Source organism: Desmodus rotundus, chromosome 12, assembly GCF_022682495.2.
Source record: "Desmodus rotundus isolate HL8 chromosome 12, HLdesRot8A.1, whole genome shotgun sequence".
In the NCBI taxonomy this organism is placed as follows: Eukaryota; Metazoa; Chordata; class Mammalia; order Chiroptera; family Phyllostomidae; genus Desmodus; species Desmodus rotundus.
The window spans coordinates 88,764,548-88,784,853 of NC_071398.1; the positions used below are offsets into that span (position 1 = coordinate 88,764,548).

Below are 20,306 nucleotides of genomic sequence, written 5' to 3' on the forward strand. Positions count from 1 at the left end.
AAGGTTTCACTTGTATGTGGAATCTAAAACAAAAACACTCATAGAAACAGATCATACTGATGGTTGCCGGGGGGAGGGATGGAGGGGGTGATTGAAAAAGGTGAAGGGAGGAATACAGTCATTATTGTCATAAGTGTGTGGTGACAGATGACTACTAGACTTAGTGTAATAAAAATTAAAGTTTAAAATTAGAAAAGAAGGCAAAAAGGGAAAGATAAAAATAAAAAAAACTAAACTTAGAAGAAAACACATTCACATATCAATAAAATTTCAGAAATGTCAACATAATCGACAAATTAATGCACAACATAAAAAACATACAAAGAAAATTAAAGTTCACACGAATATGGGTGAAATATAAAGCAGCAAGCAGCTAACAGGAGTAAAAAGAAATGTTCTGAAATGCATAACATATTAAAAAGATAGGAAGGAGAAGGGAAGTAACAAAGCACAGCCAAAACCCAACAGTAACCACCAGAAGCAGTTTGGGGATAAAGACCTGAGTAAAGTTCTTTTGGTCGGAAAGGATGTTTTGGCTCCTCAGGGGAGAAAAGGAAAGAGGCAGAGAGCAGAGAAGCTTCTCCTTCCCCCTGGTTCCAAGAACAGAGCACTGAGCCCCAAGTGGAGGTGTGACTCTGCACAAACACACAGCCCCTCGGGGCCTGCAGACTGCTCAGGAGCATCCTGAGTAGGTTCTGTTATTGGTGAGGCTCACTCTTATAATCATGCCTTGTACACCGTTCAGAAATACAATTTGGAGGTAAAATTAAAAGTAAAATCTTATTAAACATAATGTATTGCTTTTTTAAAAAATAAATTAACATAATAGAACACCAAATTAGATTTAGCCTAATGTATTAACAAAACCATAATATATTCTATTAAACAAGGACTTCCAACTTGCTCTATACCTAAATAAGAAATAAGTCAACTAAACACTTGGTTTAGTTAGGAGCAAACATCGGTCACTTCCACCTAACCCCATAAATCCTGCTGTTTCATATGCAAGGGGAAACCCAGCACGGGGGTCCCTCCCTGCTGTTCCCACTAGGCACACACTGCAAAGTGCCAAGCTTAGGGAAGAAGACTGTTACTGCGAGTTGGAGCTAAAGTAAAAGTTCTATTTTCAATACCTTGGGGAAGTGGAAGGGGTGTGTACTATATTCACCAGGTCGATGTGGAAGACACTTGGACCATACAAGAGCCAGGGTAAGATTTCGTGTGTGCAGTGGTCATGTCCTAATCGTTTCTTGGAGTTCGGAAGTGCCGCTGGTCACACAGGCATATTCAGGGCTGAAAGAGATGCTGCCGCTGTGCCTTCCTCAGATGCCGCAGCGGCCCCTGCCCCCAGATGACTAACAAGGTGGCTCTCCTTTCCTTAAACACTCTGGCTCAGTGTCATCAGGAGTAGAGGTAGGGAGGTACTGTCAACTTCAGAAGAGCTGACTCCACAGTTCATCCCGCAATGGACGCATTAGGCATTAGAGAACCTCAATGAGACTGTCAGTAATAAGCAATCACCTTTTTATACAAATGAGACATTTCTTACAAGTCCCTTGGGTTTGGCTTCAAAGGTGGAAAGCTCCTGTTGTTCTTGAGGCAATCAGACTCCGGTCCTGTCGCCGAGCATGTCGTCACACCACCCCCTGTTCCTGGCCTCCGGGTACACAGAAGCATGGCACTGCTCCATGGCGCGCTCCATCTCCACCAGCTGGCGGCACCCGATGGTTAGCCTTTCCCTAGGGAAGAAACGTCCGTCACTGCGTGGGCTGGCCAGGGAAGTGTAAACCTTACCACAACAGGATGCCACGGGTTTGAAATACGTTCTTTGATATTTGAGAGAGAGAAATACCAAGAGTTATGGTTTCTTAGCATAGACAAAACATGGGAGGATAATAGGTACTTAGACTAGTTCTCAATCAACACAAAGATCTTGATGAAACTCCTTGTATTCAGGAACATGGGTTCTCGCAAACAAGCAAAGCTGGAGGCTTAAAAATAGTCCTCTGTGTGGTTGGTGTCTGAAGGACCTCCCTCAGGAGTTGGGCTGGTGTGAACACGTTTTGATCTGAGGGATTAGCAAGGCCTGGGGACAGGGTGTAGATCACATTTTTTGTCTTATTTAGCTTGGGAATTAAAGAACAGGTAGACTGGAGGATACTAAGAGAATGCACCTCCTGCCAGCAGCAGACACTAGAGAGGGGACAGAAGTTGACAGAGCATCAACTATTAACATGAGTTGCTGAAATACGTTATCTAACAGTAAACAAATGAATACTAGTTACTCTAACCAGAGGTGGAAGCAGAGAGTAATGTCCAATGTATGCTGTGCCTGTGCATAATTTTACCTGAGATGAAGCCTACCTGGGCTCTCAAGTGTCTATAGGGTCCAGATCCCATTGAAACCTATTTAAATGTACTAGGAAGTCATCTATGTAAATTCATAAGGAATACCCAGCATCTAGTACAGCGTCTAGCACATTAGGTGTTCAAGAAATGATGGTTACTTTTATTATGTAAATGAGTTATTACTTCTTTAGCTTCTAAGATCGTTCCAAGCCATCTCCATGGTGTTGGGGAAGATCACTAGCTACCTCTCCCCGCTGTCCCCCTGCCCCCATGGAGGCCTTGATGTGGCGTATGAAGGAAAACGAAGGCAATCAGTACTCAGGGAATGAACAGGTTGGGAAATGGTGGCAGCAGAAGTAAATGCACCGTATTTTGAGTGGCCTCGAGTCCTGATAATGTGAAACTGATTAAAACCTGACTTTCGGCTTTGTGTTACTCTAGTCCTACTTTCTATACTTGGATTGCTTAAAACTGAGTGTTATGTTGCTGCCAGTTCTTCACAACTACTCCGAAAATGACTTCCAGAGGACCCCCAGATATCCAAAATGAGAGAGATGTTTTCTTCAAACTTAAAAATGAAACACATCCCTATTGCTGTTCTTCATTATTCCACATATGAAAACTACTCCATTGGTAACTAGACTTTGAATCGATTTGTGTCTTTTCTTTTTCTTCCTGCTTTCTCCTCTCACAGTTGAGCTCCTCTCCTCTTCCCATCCCAGTGGCATTTTCGATTGTCACCTACAGATTCTGTTTCCTGCAGCAAGCTGTCATTGCTGACGGAAGAAAGTATCAGGTGTTTTTCATCTTGTATATTTGGGCTCTCCTGGATTACCATGACACGAAGTCTTGAGTTCCTTTTGCCTATGGCTTATATGTACAGACAGAATAGTAAAGGTGAGGTCACCTAAGCACCTCTGTCTGCCATTCTGCAGTGAGTCCTCTCACCAGGCGTGGCTGTGAGAGACAGCCCACTCTTTACATGGTTTGATGTCTCTTAATTGCTCAAAGTTCCTCCTTTATGTTGGGCCTAAAAACCCCATCTGACCCGAATCTTAAAACAAGAAGTAATTATCTCTTTTTCCTCCGAACAGTACAAATATTCTGTCTCTTCTAGTGATCCTATTTCTTTTTTCCAAACTAAACAATCCGAACCCCAAACGCTTTCTGGAGCAGAAGTCAAGACTGGAGGTGGTTTCCAGTCCTGTAATTCTATGTTGCGCATGAGAGCTCTGCCAAACTGCCACTGTTTCTCCAGTCGTCCTAAATGGGCATCAAAATTGCCTGACCAAATCACGAACAGGTCAAAGTAAGTGGAAAATTTTTTTTAATCAATGAAAAAAAAAAACCCAACTCCTCCATCATTTGATTAATTTCCATGACTAATTTTGTTCAAACGGAATGGTAGTGGTGAATTTAAGTGACCTCATTTCAATTCCTGATACAATTTTTCCAAAATTCTTTCTAGGTACAATGAAGAAAGTCTAAAATGGATTTGCTTTATAACTCTCTGCACTTTGGCATACATTTGAAATGTGTACATCAAATGAAAGAAAAGTTGAATACAATGTAGTCCTACTATAAAAACAGTATGTAATAGCTAACATCACACTCAATGCTGAAAGACTGAAAGCTTTCCCCAAAATGAGGAACAAGACAAGGATGCCCACATTTACCGTTTCCAATCAACATTGTATTGGAAGTTCTATACAGAATAATTAAGCCCCCCCCCACACAAAAATAGTAGGCATACAGACTGTAAACAAAGAAGTAAAATTATAGATCCTAAAGATCCTAAAGAATCCATAAAGTAACTGTTAGAGCTAATACACCATTTCTGCAACACTGCAAAATAAAAGCTCAACATGAAAAAAATCAGTTGCATTTCTATACACACTAGCAATTCACAATTTGAAAAGGAAGTAACGATAGCAGGAAACATTCCATTTACAATAACAGGAAAAAGATCTAACTACTGAGGAATAAATTTAAGCGAAGAGGCACAGACTTGTACACTAAAAATTTCAATACAATGCCAAAAGAAATCAAAGCCCTCAATTAGTGGCATCCCATATTCATAGACTGGAAAACTTAATGTACCAGCACCAGTCCCCAGGGCAATCAACATACTTAACGCAATCCCTGTCAAAATCCCAACAGTCTCTTTTGTAGGAATGGAAAGGCTGATACTAAAATTTACATAGAATTTAAAAGACCCCCCAAAAAGCCAAATCTTGAAAAAGAAATATAATGTTAGAGGACTCACACTTCCCAATTTTGAAAACTTACCCTAAACAACTTCGACCAAAACAGAGCGGTACTGGCATAAAGACAGACGCGCAGACCAGTGGAACTGATCTGTAAGTCCAGAAATAAAACCTTACACACGGTCGACTGACTTTCGACAAGAGTATCAAGACCATGCAACGTGGAAAGAGTGGTTTCTTCAACAAATGGTGCTGGGACAACTCAACATCCACAAGCAAACGAATGAAGTTTGACCCACACCTCACACCACACACAAAAATTAACTCAAAATGGATCAATGACCTGTTAGAGCAAAAACTATAAAAAAAAAAAACCATTTGGAGTAAATATCCATGACCTCAGCTTTGGCAGTGGATTCTTAGATATGACACCAAAAGCCCAAAGAACAGAAGAAAAAGCTGCACAAATTGGATGTTACCAAAATTGCAAACCTTTCAACTGTAACTGAAAAATAATTAATTTTAAGTAAAAAAAATAATAAAATGCAAGAACTTATATAATTTGCCCAGCAAAAATTCTGTTTTGTCCCTTTGGGACAGTATAAACAATTCATGTTTTAGAGCAAATATGCAAATAACCTAGCAGCACTTTTGATATAACTCAGTTCTGGTGCGGTGACTGCAGTCTGCTTCCCCGCTACCTCCCTGGTGCTTCACCCCAAGCACCTGTTCAGTTTGACATTAAACAACTTTGTGTGGTTTAGTTCCAAGATTCTTCTTCTCTTTGTGTCCTTGATTTTTTTTCTGGTTTCTTATCTGGCAATGTTATTTTGGGGCAAAGCATACATAAAATATGATTAAACAGATATCTCTTTCTCAAAAAATCATTAAAAATTTTGTACATCAAAGGATACTATCAAGAAAGTGAAAAGACAACTTACAGAATGAGAGAAATACTGGCAAATCATTTTTGTGATAAGGGTCTAATATTCAGAACACACAACAAGCTGCCGGGTGCCAAGGTGGCTGACAAAGTCGACGTGCCAAACTGAAAGCAACAATCCAGACCTGAGTCATGTACTGTGGCCCTGCAAGCAAGAGGCCCAGTGAAAGGTGCCAGCTCCCCAGTGCTCTACTCTCCCCCCAGGATGATGCCAGGCAAGGGTCAGACAATGGACAATGCAGATGGGCATCATCTCGCTAACGAGGAGCCCTGAACCAGCGCTCCTGCCTCCTCATGGACTCAAATGGCTGAGGAAGGGGAGAGGGCTGTCTCGGCCCAGTCAGGCTGCCATCACAAAGTATCAGAGACTGGGTGGGCTACAAACAACAGAAATTTACTTCTCACCGTTCTGGAGGCTAGGAAGTCCAAGATCAAGGAGCCAGCATAGCACATTCTGGTGAGAGCCCTCTTTTATAAGATCATTAATCCCATTTATGAGGGCTCCACCCTCATGAACTACTGTATTTTTCAGACTGTAAGACGCACTTCCCCCCCAAATTTGGGAGGAAAATGGGGGTGCATCTTATAGTCCGAATGTAGTGGACCTGGCTCGCTGGGGCGGGGCGCAGTGGTGGAGCAGGGTCACAGGAGGCAGGAGCAGGGTCGCCACTGCAGGAAGCCAGTGGTGGCAGGAGTGGGGCAATGCTGTAGGCCCTGGGCTTGGAGGAGGGGGTGTCCCAGCAGTGCGAAGCAAGGGAGGCAGGAGCGGAGTCCCCGCTATGGGATACTATAGTGCTAGGGAGGAGGGTACAGGTGGTGCAGGCACAGTAGGAGAAGAAAGCTTGCGGTACCTGTACGTGCCTCCATCACGTGACTGGTGTGCCCCCCATTAACATTAACACAGGCAAATTCTACTGCAGGGTTACCTGTCAATGTGGCCCTGCAGCTGTTGCAAAACTACAATTCCCATCATGCTTGGACAGGTTGGGATGCTGGGAGCTGTAATTTGGCAACAGCTGCAGAGCCACACCGGTTGTGCAAAACTGCTGTCCCCATACAAGAGTGCCGTACAACACTCTTGGCTGTCCAGCAGGAGATCTCCCCCATAACAGTGTCAGCAGCAGATGTCCCCATAACAGGGTGTCATCCACTGATGTTCTCGGCTACAGTGCCCCCATAACTGTGATGGACACAGTGCTGATAGTTCTGTCATTACTGTATTTTGTTGTAGAAACATACGATAGTGTACCGTAGTCTCCTGCTGAATCTGCCATAGTTGTGGAAAGATGTCAAAGCAGAAAAGGAGTTCTGTTTAAAGGATGTTACTAAATATTTTACCACATTTTTTGCTTCAAATTTTCTTTTCCCGTTTTCCTCCTCTAAAACCTAGGTGTATCTTATGGTCCGGTGCATCTTACAGTCCGAAAAATACGGTAATCACCTCCCAAAGGCCCCACCTTCTAAGACCATCACACTGGGCAATAAGATTTTAACATGGATTTGGGGGACATAAACATGCAGACCACAGCAAAGAAGAGTCAGGAGCAGAAAAGCACTGAGTCGGAGAAAAACATTTCAGGCTAGGCCTCCAGAAAGAGGTCTCCGTAGAGGTGCTTCAGGCAAAGCCCCCAAAGGAGGCCTCCCAATGAAGCCTCCTGTGCTCGGCATGCAGGTACAGGTGTGGGGATGGCTGCCCAGGGACAAGGGTCTGAGCACTGCCTGCAGCCCACTCCTAACCCCTCCGAGGCTGCAGCCCACTGGCTGCGCACCGAATCTGGTGTGGGGAAGGCAGCGCTCCCCAGTGGAGGCTGCCAGGTAAAGTCACATAACTGCCAACGGTCAGGCCTGAAAGACCACACACGGTTCCGGTCTGGAGCCGGATTCCTCATGGAGAATTCTTTACAACTCAACAGCAGAGAGAAAAACAACCCAACTAACAATGGCCAGCAAGCACAGGAGAAGATGCTCAACGTCATTAGTAATTAGAAAAATACAAATCAAAATCACAGTGAGGTAAAACTTCACACTCATTAGGATAGCTATAATCAAAAAATGGAAAATAAATTTGCTGAGGATATGGAGAAATTAGAACCCTTGGATATTGCTGGTGGGAAGGTGAAATAGTGCAGCAGCTGTGGAAAACAGTTCCTCAAAGACTTAAGCACAGAGTTACCATCTGACCCAGGAATTCTACTCTTAGGACACCCTCCCAAACACCAACTGTAAAGAATGAAGGAATTCAAACAAATCCCTGTACACCGATGGCAACATGACTCCCACACCAGCCCCAAAATGGAAACAAACTGAGTGTCCAACAGCAGACAGATGAACAAGTGAACAAAATGTGGTATATACTGATACATACAATGGAATACTGTTCAACCTTAAAAAGGAGTGAACTGCTGGTTTATGCAAAATTGAGATGAACCTCAAAAACATCATGCTAAGTGAACAAAACCACAAATAAAAGGTTCTGTGTTGTATGATGCAACTTACAAGAAAAACCCAGAATGAGTAAATCCACCGAGACAGAAAGCAGGTTAGTGGTTGCCAGGGTCTGAGCCAGGGGGGAGAACAGAGAACCACTGCTTCATGGGCATGGCGGTTCCTACCAGGGCAGGCACTGGAAGTGTCCTGGAACGAGAGCCGGGGGTGTCCAGCCCGTGCCCGCAGGCCACATGCGGCCCAGGATGCCTAAGAATGTGGCCCAACACAAAATCGTAAATCATGCACGGACCTTTTTCTTTGCTCATCGGTTTTCGTTAGTGTTTGTGTATTTAGTGTGGAGCCCAAGACAACTCTTCTTCTCCAATGTGGCCCAGAGACGCCAAAAGGTTGGACATCCCCACAAAACAGAGTGATTGCTCCCCATGCCACTGAATCATACTGTTTAAAGTTGTTAATTTTGTTATGGAAATTTTAGCTCAAGTAAGAAAAGTACATACTTTTATTTTGTATTATCTTCTATCACAAATAATGAAGTCAAACTTACTGCAAAGTATTACTGCATCTAGAGACAAAGATAATATAATTCTTTTCTACATAAAGCAGAAACATCAAAGGTCTAAATCTGAGTTCTAGATTCTTCTTCTCTTAAGGCTTTTTTTTCTGTTGAGGCTTCTTGAACAGTCAGTTCTCAAACTTCAGCGGGGCCTGGAGGGACTGGAAAACAGATTGCTGGGCTCCACCCCCAGACTTGCTGATTCAGAAGGCCTGGGGCAGAGCCCTAGGGTTTGCATTTCTTCCAAGTTCCCAGGCGAGGCTGACCCTGGGGTCCCGGAACCACAGCTCAAAGGCAACCTCAAAGCCATTACCAGGGAGCTGGTTCTGGGGGTCAGAAAGCACTCACTCCCAAAAGCACTTGCCACAGGGAAGGAAAGCTTCTGATACACACGCCTTCTTAAGCAGCATATTAGCTGGATATGCCAGGTACCTTATGAGGCTGATGTTACTTACAACTAGTTTGCATTTCATGTAGAAGAAATGACCTTAGGGACTCACCTTGCAAACATAACACAACACTCTGTCAAGAACTTACAGGGCAAAGTGATTAAAAACACTTCTAGCCTATTTCTCATACACATAAAAGATATCACACAAATATATCCAACTGACAATCTCATTATTTACCACCTGGGTTTTCTGAGCCAACCCCTCCTCTGCTCAGGGTGCACACTGAGGACAGACCCCAGCAGCAAGAGCAAAAGCCACATCAGAGTCCACAAACTACGGAAGGCAGGACACTAACCGGTTTGTAGTACTAAGGTTCCCCAGTGCCATGGAATTCAACTTGTGATCAAAGCCACTTTCAACCTGAAACCTTAATTTCTAGCTTTATCAGGACCTATAAAATAGTTTTATGTTCTTCAGCTACTTAATTACATCCCTATTGCAATAAACATAGGGTCGAGCACATAAACTGTGTCCTTCCCCACAACTAACACTGTGTAACAAAAACCAAGGAACAGGAAATTCAGACACTTTAAGTAATTGCTTTTCTTAACATTCCCAAACAAGGCCAGCTACGTGCAAGTTAAACCACTCCTCTGTTTGCACCTCTGGGCCACAGGAAAACGTTAACACTCTCTATGTACTGCGTTTAACCCTGTGTCTAACCTGAGCCACTGACACCAGAAGAAGGTCTCTTTTGGCAGCTGATCTGGAAACTGCGAGCTGGGCACCACACGGCAGGCTGACACAGGAGACACTGTTCACTGTGAATGGGGAAAACAATTCCAAAACAAACAGCAGGACAACAAATCTAAAAGCTATGGATCAAAAGCCTGCTGGACAGCAACTGCCATTTTTCAACTCATTCAAGATATTACATATTTGATTTCAAAATCATCCTTCTGGGTATAAGAGCGAGCTTATTAATATCATAGTTCAAACCCCTGGTATTGTAAGGGCAAAGAAAACAAAGGAGAGAAAAACAGGTACAACTGCTTTAACTTTGAAAATTCAACTTTGACCCCTGTGCCCTCTCTACCTCCCACACCCCGCCTCCAAAAAACCCTCCCAATTATTCCAACAGTAAGGTGAACTTGAGATAACTTTAGACATCTGAACCATCCTGGCAAGGGACTCGGCCCTCTAGGTCATCTGGAGTGGGCTTTCCACCCTTGCAACCACATGGCTGGGGTTGACAGACATATGTTTTACACAAATCTCCAGTACACAACCTTCAAGAATAAACTGTCTGTAACGATCTACACGTAAGAGTGTAACTGACTAATTGAGAGTCTGCAGGGTACAGTAAGAAATCACTCTCACCACCAGGAACAACATTACGCACGCCCACTTAATGAGCGCACTTTCACAGCTGTACTGCTTAGTAACATCTGCGTCGGCTCATCAATCCTAGTGTGTTGATCATCAAATGAATTCATCAATTGAGAGTTTTAAAGGAAGCACTTTGATCGTTAATGCTGTCCCTGAGCCTGCACACAGAATTTCGTAGCCACAAAGGTGTAGCTGCACATTGTCAACAGCAGACAAACAGTGATTTAGTGGCGTAGTGGCGTATTACCTAGCAGTGAAAAAAGTCAGTTCTGCTACAAGTGCTTGTTCCAAACACACAGATTTGTTCTAACCGCACTGATATATTGAAGAACAGTTTGAGCACATAACGCAAGTTTCACATTTTTTCACATGTAATTTCAGTAGTGAGAGATGCTAGGTGAACAGAGAAAACTGCACCCAGCTGAGCCAAGCTGCTTAGGAACACACAAAACACACTCATGCACACGCCTCAAGAATGTACCAGCTCCCTCAGCTTCTTGTGCGTATTGGGCCACACCCACTCACACCTGGTGCTGCAACTTTACATCCAATTTCAGATGCCCCTCCCCCCAGCTCATCAAGGGGACTGACCAGCTGCAGCTCTTCCAACAACCACTTCCACAAGCAACTCGCTCTTTTTCAAAGTCAAGTGTTAATTTTATTATAGAATTTATGTATTTCCTAACCACTGAACATGCGTAAGCCTGTGATATCATTTTGATTTTCTGATGCACTCCTGATTAAGTTTGTGAGCGATGTGTCCCGACCCATTTGTTCTCATGAGCGCTGTGATCTTCGCTGCATGCCTCTGCACAGTGCAGGGGTGACAACAGGAACACACATGTCATGTTACACATGACAGGACTGTAAACCAACCCCTGCTCCACGTCTCCACACAGTGAATCTCACTGCTGACTTACAAGAGAACACGGGGTGGAGGGGCGGGGGTGTGAGACTGCAGGGCAACACTGAAGGGGTTGGTTAAATGGGCTTTTTGCTCCTCAGGAATTCATCTGGGCCCAGGGTTAGGCCTATACCCTCTCTCTGCATACAAAAATCAGATGTATACTACTTTTTTGCTACATATGAATGCTATGAACCAAATTATTTGTTTAAAGAATATGTACAGTGTGATTCCACTAAATTAAAAAGCAGGTAAAATTAATCCACACATTTTTAAATAAGAATATGCAGCAAAACCACAAAGATAAGGTTGAGAATTATAAACACAAAATCACTAGAGAGGAAGGACGGGAAGACACGAATAGAATGGGTGAAGGTCTCTTTTGTCAACTGAAAGGGAGGCATGTGAGTGTTCTGTGCACCAGCTGTTCTTCAAAACAGGGTCCGAGGAATGTAAGCCTCTTTCAAAGGGTCTGTGAGGTCAAAAAGGTCAAAGCTATCTTCTCGGTAAGACTGAGACAGGGTTTGCCTTCTGCACTAGCACACTCACTCTTGCAATAGCGCACAGCAGTTTTCCAGCGACACATGGTACGACTGTGGAAACAGAGTAAACGCAGCAGCTCTGAGAGCCCAGCGTGCTCCTACAATGCCGAACACTAAGAGATCTGTCAGCACATACAATGCTACTCTTGTCAGTAATGTTTTTTTGCTTGGAAAAAATCTCTTTATAATTCCATGTTACTTAACATGTACTTAATTAGCTACTGTTATTTTCAAATAAATATTTTAAATTTATCCATTCTAATTTCTAACACAGTAAATATTGACAGATATAACCCACATAAACAAAAGCTCTTTGAGGGTCTTCAGTAACTTTTTAAAATAGAAGGTAGTCTTGAGGCCAAAAATTTGAAAGCCGCTTTAAACCTTATACTGGCTACCTACACACACACACACACACACGGACCTTTTGTATGTAGGAAACATGAAATATTTCCTTCTAATAAAGGTAAAAAATCATAGTGTAGTGAAGACATAAAAAAAACCCTTCACCACCAGCAGAAGCTTAGTCAATGGCTTCTTTATATAGATGAGACTTACCGATACTCAGTCTGTGAAACACAATCATAAAGTTCCTGGGCAGTAAATTTGACACTTTCATTTACCTGAAAAGAACCAAGATACAGTTATTAAAAATGCATATTAAATCACACAAGTACTAAGAGCACAATTAGAGAGGCCCATGTTCTCAGGGACCAGAAAGTTGAGTTTCTAGTTTTGCATAAAAGGGACAGAACAGTAAGAATCAGAAGTTCAGTGAGCATAATACTAACACTGAACGATGTGTGGAAACATTACACCTATTGTTAAAGCCTAATCCGTTCACAGGACCAGAAGTGAGAGGGGTCTGGGGTCAGTGAAAATCTCAACAAAGCAGACAATTGCTTTGTAGATCAAATGGACAAAAACAAACAAACAACAAACACACACCCCACGCAACTGATTCATGCTTCAGTTAGCCTAGCCTCTTAAAATATTTCTAATTTTAAATACTAATTTTCTAGACAAAGTAAATGCAGTATCAAAAAGTAAAATTTTAAATAACTGAAAACTTAAAGGGCTGGAGGGCACTTGGGGTCATGTGGGTAGACCACTGCAAGCAGCAGCAGCCACACCTTGTTAGATCCCGGACATGAGAAAGAATTCAAGCTGAGCCAGCACTTGAATACTACGGCTGCCCTTTCCAAAGTTATTACTGAACCAACCTTCACTTTCATTTAAATATGAAGACTGTAAACTATGTGGAAACGTCTATCTGTTTAGAAAAAAAGTTTGATTTGTAGGCATTTTCCAAAGAAATGTATTTTTCAGACTGCTGAGGTCTACATCTTTAAACTAACATGTTTACATCCATAAACGCGTTATGAACTTAGACAATACTAACAGTCCTTCATCACACACAAACTAATGTGGCTGCACGGGCAGGGGACACGGTGAAGGGATTCCTATTTCTTGAGACTTGCTGGTGATTTAGCTTATAGTTTACTTCTGTGTAGGGAAGACTAGAAATTTGTAGAGGGGAATTCTCTTTATCAGATAACCCAACAAAGAACACAGTGCCTAAAGTTTCAGAAATTCTGAATTAAAAGGGAAATGAAATGAGACCATCTTCTATGTGATTTATTTCAAGTATTGTTAGTTAGTATACACTTTTTTTGTGTGGGGAAAAAACGCCCCCATCCTGATTTAATTAATACTACTTTAAAGATTCATGTCACCAAAGTCCTATGGAGTTAAGGGTATTATTTGCAAAAATTCCATGAGCTTCTTCAGTATTTTCATAAGAAATTCACCATATTTGTATAGAAAATGTTTCATTCATTGAAAGTTAAAACTATATAGTTTTTAAATATAACATTTGAAATGCATATAATCCTAAATTTTTGCTTAATATTTGTTAATTATACATAATAATATATTTAATGAATGTATTAAGTTGGTATATAATTTATCACAGTTAACTTTTTAGTTACTTTATAATTTTTACTAAAAGTGTCTTCTAAAAGTGTCCTGAAATATGTACTTAAACTATCAACCAGTCCAATTCCTACTTCTTTACAGGTTCTGCTCTGGCCTCAGGGCCTTTGATATTTTCACGACTGGCCCAGCACAGTAGAACCCTAACACGTCAAACTCAGGCCAGCGAACGCCAGCAGCGCCGCAGATGCCTGATCAGAGGATGAAGGGAATCGCCTGTTCTCCACCAACTGCTGAGAAAAGTCAGCTGAAGACTGGTTCTGAGCCTGATAGAATATGAACACAAAAGAGTTCCTCAGGCCTTTGGTAGCTTTTTAGGAAAATGAGTATCTAGATGACTCTTTAGTTTTAAAAGTGATTGTCCAGATACATTTGGACACTTATCCCAGAATACAGCAGGGGTACAAGGGTGACGTGGGTCCAAGTCATAGGTGACTTACAAAAAAGGCAGTTAAGTTGCTACTAAAAAGGAAAACTAAAACCAAATTAATGACCCATATCACAGATTCTAGTCTGAAATACCTTGTTTCATCATATTCATTAATTTTGATTCAAAATATTTTCAATCACATTGGGACATTTTAAATTACACTATGAAATTTCATTTCTATGCTCAAGTGTACAATTTTAATACCCAGGGAACAAATGGTTAAAAGATGCCTTTGTCAGTAAACATTATTAGAATTATGACTATAATGTAGATTATGGAATTGGAGTTGTTAATTCATTTACTATTACAAAGAATGCTGAATATTAGAAAGTGGCTATGTTATTTTTAATTCTTAAAATTTCAAGAACAAAAGGTAAAGATTAATATAAAAACAGTCAAACATCTTAAAAAGTTCAGATGGTCCTATCACCGTTTATGAAACAAATATCTCCAATGTAGTAATTGGTATAGAAAAGAAAGTTCTGCTAAGAAAAAATGACTTTAAAAATCTGGAAATCAATTCCACTATTCTTATAACTAATGTTAGCTATTTTCTTCCAACACTTTAAGCAACAAGAAGCCCTAAAAAGACCTATGTATCAGATTTTTCCAGGATAAGTGATTTTAAAATTATTTCCACAAATATATTTGCTAGAATTAATGACTCAATTTGAAATTCAGAAAGTATGATGAAACAATTAAATATATATGAATCATCTCAAATGAGGAAATCATCCTGACCATACAATGTGGTTATACAGTATATCAAGGCTGGTTTTTAAAAGAGCACACGTAAGCACTGTTAACACCGGACATTTCCCCTGTGCCTGGTACTGTATGGAGCACTTCCTATAGGGATATTAAGTTACTCAGTTTTAAAGAATACTGTAACTTACATATACTGATATTACCCTCACTTTACAAGTGAAGAAACTGAGACAAAGAGAATTAAACAGTGGACAGAACCGCACTGCACACTCAGTCACTGGATTCTTACTGTTAGGTGTTGCTTACAAAAAGCGAAATGTAAAACTAAGCAGGAATAAAAGTGAAGAAACACATTTAAAGGAGTTTGACTCCGTAAGAAATGTGAGACGTGAATATACATCATATTCCTTCAAGTAGAGCATTTCAAAAATCACACACACACTTGAAGAGAAAGAATAAACAGGAACATGGGCAAGGAGCTTTAGGCAAATAGGAACCAAAGATCAGCAGGACCCTGTCCTTGGATCAGCAAGGATGAGGAAAGCATGCAGGCTCATTTACCAAACACCCTGGAGCCCCACCACAGCTGACTCCAGGGCCTATGCTGCTGCCGCTGCTCGGAAGACACTAGATCATAGCCTTCCTTTTCAGTGACCAGTGGTTCCTGACCAGAGGCGGGTCCTCCCCAGGGGCCAGCTGGGACGCTGAGCTGGGTGGGACTTCTCTGGCTGTCCTGTGACCAAGGAAGCTACTGACAGGCAGCATCTGAGGAGCAGGAACATTAAACAACATGCCGCGTTCCACACAAGGAATAATAACCCGTCCAAAATGCCAACAGCTCCTGATGGGAAACAACTCTGTGTTGTAGGAATGCATTATTATAGGATTCTACTCTATGTTTGTACTTAGAGAACCAAAAACAAACTCATCATGTCACTGGGAAACTTCTGTGGCCCTCAAGAATTTAGAGCAAGTATCAATGAAATAGCATTCCATTACATTTTAGAACTCTACCATGTCAATTTATATTAAAATTTCTTTATGGTGGAAATGTGTTAAACATTTAAAAATATTTCTCATACCTCATACTTGATTAAGACGTTATAGAGGGTCTCAACATCTTGATAATTACTGTTGGGGACCAAAATCCTAAAAAGTAAAATATAATAAAAACAAAGGAAGGGGAATGAATGGTTAAAAGAACACCTGAACTTTTTTACAGAAAACATATTCATACCATGAGAGAGAACTTGTGTAATAATCTTAGAATGTTTACAAACTTTTTGGTTTTAATCAATAAAAATTATAAAATTATGAGCTTAATGAAACAGATCAATTCATTAAAATATTTTTGCTTATTTACATTGATACTTATATCATCAATTAATCTAGAACCATAATCATTCTGTGAAATTATAGTTCACATTTTGAGTTATGATACTGATTGCTCAAAAGGCACATAGAAATATGAAGTGCATTTATACTACATATCTTTTAAGCTGCAGATAAAGCTTAAAAATCGCCCCTGGAAGTGATTAACCAATCCAGTCAACTGATTAAACTATCAGACACATATCCTAATAAAAGCTTTTGTGACTAAGTTCAAATAACACTGTCTGAACTATCAGCCTAGCATTATGTGAAAAAGCATTTAGTAATCAGACTGTTACTAACACTGATTCATAAAAATAACACAAAATATACATATATAAATGAAACACAAAAACAAATGATAACAAGGAAAAAATAAAAATGGTAAAGATGATGGAAGAACATATTTCTCCTTCTAGCAGTAATGGAATAATTCTCATTTTCCTATACTAAGTATTTTTTAATTCTTTCAAGATGAATTTTTTTTTATCTTGAAACAAGAAAAAGAAACAGTCCTTTCAATATGGTACAGTGGTTATTTGCAACATCTGCTTGGGTTTGTTGAGCTGTGTGACCTTGTTCTGTGTGACTTATTTTCGTTATCTGTTCAATGAGGATTGTAATAGTCCATACTTCATAGGGTTATTGTGAGAATTAAATAAGCTACTATATGAAAAGTCTTTATAACAGTGCCTGGTATTCAGCAAGCACCACACACCAATTATAATAGTAACAAATATTAGTATCATCTAATAGTTTCAAGCCACAGAGTAAGTACATAAAGATATAATTAAAGAGAAATCAAACCACCCCCAATTAATTCTTAAATTCCAAGTGCCTTTTTAATTATAACAATGTCTCTAGGAGCATTTGAGATCTGGCTCCCAGCATATATGGTCAGTTTGGCTTAAATAAACTCATAAAAATTAAACAAACAAACAAAAAAATCCAAGCAAACAATGTCTCTAGGTCCGCTCATCCTTGCCAATGCTTGATATCGTCAGGGTTGTTGTTATTGTTAGAGTTAAATAACCTCAAACTAATCTTATTAGATCTTTAATCTATTGGGCCTTTATTTGCAGGAGACCTTTTATAAATTTTTCAGGATACAGTCACTGTTTCAAAGGGGCTATACTCCCTTGGAGGAGACATACACAGAATATCTTTAAGAATATACAGAAATCTCAATAAGAATACCATTTCATGGAAAAAGATTTTCTCCCAACAATCTTAAAATACGTCTAACCCTCCCCCCTCAAGGGAGACATACACAGAATATCTTTAAGAATATACAGAAATCTCAATAAGAATACCATTTCATGGAAAAAGATTTTCTCCCAAGGAGGAAGGGTCCATAAATAATTTGCTTAAAATAGTGAGAACAGAGCTATCTAGGTAAGTTAAACCAATCTTTCAGTCAGAGGAAGGAAAGAACGGGGTTTTCTAACTCTGTGAGTTAGTGTAAACACGCTATCAGCAAAGTAGACCAACACCTATTCATTTTCATAGCTTTGGAAATATCCAAAAAGAGGGTAAGAAAATTAGATGAAACGAGATGTTTTATATTAAGAGCCTTATAAATTCCAAGCTGATTAGCACAAAAGAAAGTACTTTACTAGGTAATAAAATGAACATTTCTCTGTCCTGAAATACTTTACAGAAAAACTGGTTTTAGAGAAATCAGTCATTTATCTATAGCAACAAGTCATAACCAAAGAAAGAAACAAAAGAATTACATCATCCTAAAATGTTAAACTCCCAGCCTGGCTTTATTTTTCAGTTTTACTGAGGTGCAGCTTACATACCACAAAATCCAGTCATCTTAATAAATGTACCGAGCTAGCTGCACAGCAATCGCCACAACCCAATTTTAGACCATTTCCTTCACCCAAAGAAGGGTCCCTCTGGCTCATCTGCAGTCATTCTGTTCTCACCTCCAACCCCAGCCCCAGGCATCCACGAATCTACTTTCTGTTTTCTGTCTTTAAGATCTTTCCTTCTTCCTATCGACAAAGCATAGTTGTAACTTTCAAGAAGAGCATACTAAATACAGAGTCCACTAGATGAGGCAAACTCCAGTGGGTACTGGCTAACTCTCACCATGTCTGCTGTAAGTAAAAAAGCAAGATACATGCCAAAAATGCCCAGATCAGAACAAGACCCCCTATATTCTCTCACTCAACAAATATTCGAGGCCTACTGTGAGCCAAGCACTGTTCCAGGCCCTTGGAAACAACAGTGAACAAAAATGCAAAGATTCAGAGTAGACCAAAGCATCATAGTTCTAAAAAGCCTAGAAAGAAAAAAAATCCTGACCCAGCACAGGAAGATAATGAAGAAAATTATCTCATTCTCATCCATTTAACTTTCTTCTTTGCACTTTTTAATTGCTACTTTTAAACAAACTAGTTTGTAAGTTATTTCTCCAAATGTAAACACTTGATTAGTTGACAAAATAACATAGAATTATCTTCTAATGAAGAAAGGTCTGTTGGTATGTCAGATATATTACTGTTATAATCTGGATAAAACTATATATGTTACTTCTTAGAACTAGAATATACATCATAGGTTTGGTTATCAAATTTGTTATCCTTAAAGAATGTTTTCAGGTAAACTGAGCCACAAATAGACTAGACAACCTTTATTAAAATACATTCAATTTAAGGTTGAATTTAGACTTCATTATGTCCTATGAATGCTGAGTTTATGAGAATGGAATTTGGCCTGTATAAAAAAAAGTTGCCAACTTTTACTAACTAAAAGTACAGCTTGTTGGACATACACAGAAAATAAAACGGAGAGAAACGATTTATGAACTTTCATGCCTAAGTCATTCCCCACACAAAAATTCTTGAGAGGTCAGCCTTCTCTATAGCTTTCTCATGGATTTTTCTTACATTAGAATGAAAACAAAGGACTCTTTGAATGAAAGTCCTAAAATTATCCTTTGATGGCAACTTTTAAAAAGAGTAACAATGAAAGAATCAGCCTTTTGGAGGAAATGCAATACTTTTCAGTAAATGGTTATTTTTTATTTACAAATATACCCACATTTGTTCTTTCAAGAAAAATTCCTAACAGTATTATCAAATGCAAATATTTATCAAATGCATACTATTTTTTTCAAATGTACATTATTCTAAGAGCTACGGAATATAAAAGAAAATTATAACACATGGTTGCCTATCTTTAAGTTGATTATCTTTGAAAATTTTATATATTTTTTAAAGATTTTATTTATTTTTAGAGAGAGGGGAAGGGAGGGAGAAAGAGAGGGAGAGAAACATCAATGTGTGGTTGCCTCTTGTGTGCCCCTACTGGGGACCTGGCCTGCATGTGCCCTGACTGGGAATCGAACCAGCGACACTTGGGTTCTCATGCCAGCACTCAATCCAGTGAGCCACACCAGCCAGGCCTATTATCTTTGAAATTTCACTTTAGAATTTTGGAATCAGCATTGGGGAATAGCTATCTGAAGCAGGATTTAATCTGAAGCTCACAGACGATTTACAAACCAAGTCTGATCTGAATGCACTTTGGTTTGCTTTACAACAGCACCAACAATAAAACATAGTGTCTTGTTGAATGAACACTTACTCAAAGTATGACACTCCTCTGAACACCCTGATCTTAGTTATGCAAACTCAATGAAGTTACCTACTTTCCTGCACCCCAGCTCACCTGCGGAGTGAGAAAGTAATATTTCCTATGTTAAGTTTTATATATGAATTAAATAAAATAATGTATCTGAAGTATTTAGCACAATGCCTGGCACGCATCAATAAATACTGGCTGCTATGAAGCAGTTTTCAGATGTAGAAACCAAAGGTCAGAGTTGTTAAAACCTTGCCCAAGATTACCACCACCATCTTCTTGCTTCTAAATGATTCCATGAAATCAAATAAAATAAAGTTCTTTTAAAACAAAAAGAATTTTATATGTAAGCAAAATCTGGCAAACTACTTTGTGCATGTCTGAACACTAAATCTTTGTAGCTGTTTCATCTCTCTCAAAGGCACAAAGGAAGGTGGCAGAGCCAACACTCAACTACAAATCCTGATTCTTCACCAAA

General features: G+C 39.9%; 1 protein-coding gene across 3 annotated transcripts in view; it reads right to left on the bottom strand.

Annotated features, from left to right (window-relative positions):
• Positions 1 to 356: 356 nt before the first annotated feature.
• The window catches only part of SWT1 (SWT1 RNA endoribonuclease homolog), a 79,092-nt gene continuing 59,142 nt past the window's right edge, over positions 357 to 20,306 (bottom strand). For all 3 annotated transcript variants that reach the window (XM_045188804.2, XM_024552605.3, XM_045188800.2), the window contains 3 exons: positions 15,943 to 16,009; positions 12,286 to 12,350; positions 357 to 1,739 (listed from right to left, as the gene is read on the bottom strand). In XM_045188804.2, the coding sequence (XP_045044739.2) occupies positions 1,604 to 1,739; positions 12,286 to 12,350; positions 15,943 to 16,009 (268 nt within the window). In that variant the 3' untranslated portion in view covers positions 357 to 1,603. The remainder of the gene's footprint in view (positions 1,740 to 12,285; positions 12,351 to 15,942; positions 16,010 to 20,306) is intronic.